The 5,199-nt window shown below is 32.4% G+C and overlaps 1 protein-coding gene across 1 annotated transcript in view; it reads left to right on the top strand.

Moving 5' to 3' along the window:
* Nucleotides 1–883: 883 nt before the first annotated feature.
* LOTGIDRAFT_234472 (hypothetical protein) overlaps nt 884–5,199 on the top strand; it is a gene marked incomplete at its 5' end in the record, with an annotated part of 21,799 nt that continues 17,483 nt past the window's right edge. Inside the window, 9 exons of the mRNA XM_009062403.1 lie at nt 884–900; nt 966–1,110; nt 2,078–2,293; nt 2,466–2,616; nt 3,046–3,329; nt 3,818–4,021; nt 4,197–4,341; nt 4,561–4,592; nt 4,959–5,091. Of these exons, the coding sequence (XP_009060651.1) occupies nt 884–900; nt 966–1,110; nt 2,078–2,293; nt 2,466–2,616; nt 3,046–3,329; nt 3,818–4,021; nt 4,197–4,341; nt 4,561–4,592; nt 4,959–5,091 (1,327 nt within the window). The remainder of the gene's footprint in view (nt 901–965; nt 1,111–2,077; nt 2,294–2,465; nt 2,617–3,045; nt 3,330–3,817; nt 4,022–4,196; nt 4,342–4,560; nt 4,593–4,958; nt 5,092–5,199) is intronic.

Here is a 5,199-nt window from a genome sequence, read left to right as displayed (position 1 = left end):
TATTTCTTTAATTTTTATTCGATTTTCACGAAACTTGGTAGATGGGTAAAGGCCAAATTATCAATTATAATTCCACAAAAATATTTTCCACATAATTCACGGAAACAGGCAGAAATATTTTGTACCTTGTCGTATATGCAAATTCTTAACCGTTCAGCCTCCATCTTGAAAAATGTAAAAAATACTGATGACATTTTTGATCCCATTGTTTTCAAATATGATACCTCGATTTTTTGTATCTTCGGATATCATATGAATGTGAATTCACAACTTGGTTTGATAGTATTGTGTTTGTTATAAGATTTCTAACAATGTCTTTATTTTACTTGTCGGCTTTAAACCTTCCGAATAATGCATTATTGAAAATAGGTGATTTTTAATATTCATGTGAACTCCTGTTGGAGATCTAATTAACTCAGCGCAGAAAAGATTCGAACAGATTCCTAGTGTACAATTTTATAGCTTTGAATAAATATATCAAATAATATGCATAATCAAAATTTGGTAAAAAAAATTGACAAATAAATAGGTGATTCTGATACTGATGCGGTCTCTTGTGTAAGTTCGTATACGCTTATACTAAGCGGGAAAATTCGAACAAAATTCTAATATACAAATTCACAGCTTTAAATAAATAGGTAGAATATTATCCATCAACAAAATTTGGATAAATATTTGAAAATGAAATTACTGTTAATTTAACCAGATTATAAGAGGTTAAAAAGATTTTGTAACTGATCATAACGTCAAAGGGTGCTAATTCCACACCTTTGTAGTTTTGATTACAACAATTTTGATGTTAATATTTAGTACACTAGGCAAAAAAAAATATTTTTGCAAGGTCATTATACATTTTCCTACGCAGAGAAAAGTAAGTAAAAATATGGACGAATTTCTGCTGTAAGCCATACATTTATTAATGTAAAAGTTACACATCATAGATGGCAATTAGATTTATGTTTCAGACAAAAAGGAAGACCAATAGAAGATATATCGTTATTTCCAGTAGAAAGATATCCCAATCAAACAATACAAGATAGAGATTTATGTCAAGAAGAAACATTACCTATACAATATCTAACACAATCATACCTAGTAGAACATTCACATGTAGGTCTACTTGTACATATATTATATTTAGTGATGGGTTGTTCAATTCAAGATCATTAAGCTTACATTATATTACTCTATAACAGCAGTATACATTTGGTGTTTTCCATATGGTATCGGCACAAAAATTCTGCTTCCAGGCCAACATCATGTCACAAATATTACTTTATGCCGTCCTTATTTTTTTACGCCCACATGAAATTTGGGGGCGGGGGGCGGGGAAGGAGGCGTATATTGGCGTCACCTATGTTCGCCAGTCGGTCCATCCACAATTGCACGTTAATACTCTACAGGGCACAATTCTTGACGAATTTTGATTGTGAGAGCTTGTAATCACTCGTGAAAATGACATTTTGAAAATCAGAAAAATCGAAATATATTTAGTATGAGTTATTGCCCTTGTTCTTGAAAACGCTCAATTCCCGGTGCACGTTGACGAAAGTTGCTGGGTGTGTTTGTAAACAACCAAGGATAAATCTTTTCAAAAATTGAAAAAATGTCAGAAAATAATGAGTAAACAAATAATTGCCCTTGTTCTTGGAAACGCATTGAATTTTAGCTTGTAAACACTTAAAGACTCGATTCGTGCCGGATTTTCACAAACGTATTTGTTTTGTCCATAATCACCCATAGATGAACCTTTTAAAAATAACAAAAAAATGAGAATTATTTTATATGAGTTATTGAGCTTAATCTTTCAATTTTTGGCTTCTAAACACTTAAAGGCTCAATTGATGCCGGACTTTGACAATATCGTAATATTAAGAAGATTGAACTTATGATTGAATATTTCACCTGTGATTGTTACTGTACGGCCAAATATTTTTATATAAAATCAAAGCTGCCGGTGGGCGTATATTACCTTGCATGGCAAGCTATCTTTGATGTATTCATGATTTATTTAAATGATATAGTCTCATGTCAAATTATTCAATTAAGTTGAGCATTTACTTGTTTTCGGCTACAGCTATACGTAAACTGGACTGGTATAGATGTAGAATCTGGTATTTATGATTATCAGTTTGGTTTATCATCAGAGAGAGATTCTATACCTGATTTATTACCATTTCAATCTACAAATCATCATGCCTGGTACCGTGGTTATCATCCACAACTTACTGATGGTACAGAATTCTTTATTCATATTAAAGCTAATAATAAAGCTGGACTAGAAACAATTCAGGTTAGAGCATTATTTACAAAATTTTATACGACCACATAGCATATTTCTACCCTTATTCAGAATATAGTTAAAACTCCATTGTATTACTGTCTACTGATTCTTTGCTAATTTTTGTTTCAATAACATATGCCTGATCTCTTTCACATCTTTTTCTTACTGATTTAAATTTCAGACCCTTGGACCACTGATAGTTCATACTTCTAAACCGAAATTTAGTGGTAAAATAGATGTCGTACTAGACAATAATCTGTTGGTAGCCAATTGGTCCAATGCTGTAGTTAAAGATCCTGGTCACAGTCAACTGAGATATACAGCAGCTATTGGTCAGTAAAAGAAATTCTGAAATACATTTTCTAAAAAGACTTCATTTAAACATTAGCCAAAATCAAAGTCGAATGCCAGTGACTAGGACAGATAAATATTGGATAAATATTTTGTTACAATCGATGTCTTTCTTTATTATTTTACTTATCAGGGAATATAAGAAATTGTAGGCATTTGTATAATTGACACTCAAATATGAGCACCATCTGCGCATCATTTGCCCATGGCGTTGCCCATCTTCATTAACCACATGGTGCAGAAAAGTAGGACGTAGAAACTCTATTCATTTCATTTTTTTGCGCGTCATCTGCCCCAGTGTCCATGAATAACAGGATGAACATTTGTGAATCAAGGGAAATAAATCAAAATAATAAATATGCATAATTCAGTGTAGGTCAAAGTAACGTTATTTTAATTTTGTTTTTCAGGTACAACTAAAGGCGGTCAACAAATCGCCACGTTTTCAGATTTAAACTTCTATGTACCCTGTCTTGAAGCCTTACTACCCACCTGTACTGTATTTGATATTATGAAATTAGACTGGAGTTTACACCATGGATATAAATATTATATATCTATTAAAATAGAAAATACAGTTGGTCTTCATACAGTAATATCATCAGAACCTTTAACATATAAATCATTATTACCATCTAAAGGTGTGGTAATTGATGTTGGGTTAAAGAGTGAAATGGACTTCTTCAATATTTTGGTAAGAAAATGAAACGGGCTTTTATCTTACTATATTTATATTGAAGTAATTGATTTTTTACGAAAAACTAATGTCAGCTGAATCGGTGAATGACCTGAAACCTACCGTTTCTTCATACCTGGATATCGCTGATGATCACAACATTCATCTTAACAGGAGTTACTCCAAATCCACTCCTCTCCTCTGATAATGGCATGAATACACAAGGTGCTGAAAAATGTTGTATGAATGAGTCTTAATCTGTGTTCTATAGAGTGAAACGAGGTGGTGTATTAGTGTCAACCTTGTTAAACCTGGAACTTGAACTGATAATCTTGTTCCCTGCACTCTCTGGTACCGCTACATAGTTACGTGTATAATAATACTAGCAATCCACACACATGCAACAGTCGATACCACAAGAAGAGGGAACCTGGCATTACACTTTGTGAATTATAATTATAAGATCTTGAAGATAGTGACTATCAAGTAGTATATTATAATTATAGGAACTTGAAGACAGTGACTATCAACTATCTACTAGTATGGTTAGTGTACGATGGTATGGATTTGAATCTGAAGAAGAAATATCTACAGGTATTAATTATAAAGTAGGAATAAGGAGAGAGAATGACAGTGAATTTATACAATCTGTTCATGTCAGTCAACAAACTGAATACACCTTCATTGGTCTACAGTTACAACATTATCAGGTAGGGATGATTATGGTGTTACAAATCCATGATGAAATTAAGATTTTATTCTATGCTACTACTATAATGGTCAAAATCATGAAATTCAACCAGATCGATTCCTGACTAAAAAATGAAACTGCGACTAGATATACAATTTATTGACAAATGTTGAAAGCAACAGTATATTTTCTAGAAATATATTGTATCAGTAACTGCTACAGTAGTTGGTGTTGGTAGTGTGACATCATCATCTGATGGAATAACAGTTGTTGAAATATCAGAAGATTTGAGTGATGAAGTGGAATTAAAAGATGGCGCTGCTTGTTTTAATCAAGCTGGTAACGTAATTCCTACCTTATTTTATCTTTTTCTGTTTCGATTTATCTCTCTGTGGTCCTAACTGAACAATATATTACTATATTGATATATTTTGAAGTATATTTTGACGCGCAATACCTCCAATTTTGGTCATCTTATAAAATAAATAACCAGTCTGCAATAGTAAGAGAACGCCTGTTCAGTTTAATATAATTAGTTTGTTATTTGTTTTGTTTCAGATTTGAAAGCCAACCATTACCACAATTCTACTGTAAGTGATTCTAATTAGATTAAACTTAATGTTGAAGTAGCACATCATTCAGGACATAGCTCTGCCAAGCTGATTGCAGATAAGAGCTTGCTGTTCCATTGAATCATAGTTCCTTCTCCAATACCATACCTTCGTGTGCACCATACATCTGCACGAAACAGTAGAATATTATCGCAGCTAAGTGGATTGTGTCCCATTGAATCATTGTTCCTAATGTGAAGAACCAATAAGCCTCTGCAAACTGAGAATTACTGAGAATCATAAGAGCTGATGCTAACTGCCGAATTTACCTTTTTCCAATAAAATATCATTTTAAAAAAGTCATTTCAATATAAGCGTTTACTAGGTTTTCTTTGTGTATTTTAGATCATCTATTGTGGAGAACCTGGTTATCAACCATCTAGTTCTAGTTACAGTGTAAAGTGGAATATTTCTAGTAGATATCATGATATATATTCTCACATTAAATGGTCTTTACAAAAACGACATCAAAATACTGGTGAGATTAATGAATTTGACCTTGTAGTAATTTCATTTTCTTCANAAGCAGATATATCCGATACTATGAGATCATGGGTAATTGTCATATTANATGTATAATGCTTCC

Source organism: Lottia gigantea (genome assembly GCF_000327385.1).
Source record: "Lottia gigantea unplaced genomic scaffold LOTGIsca_51, whole genome shotgun sequence".
NCBI classification, from domain to species: Eukaryota; Metazoa; Mollusca; class Gastropoda; family Lottiidae; genus Lottia; species Lottia gigantea.
Note: the sequence above shows the minus strand (reverse complement) of the source record. Positions and strands in the feature narration are given on the sequence as shown.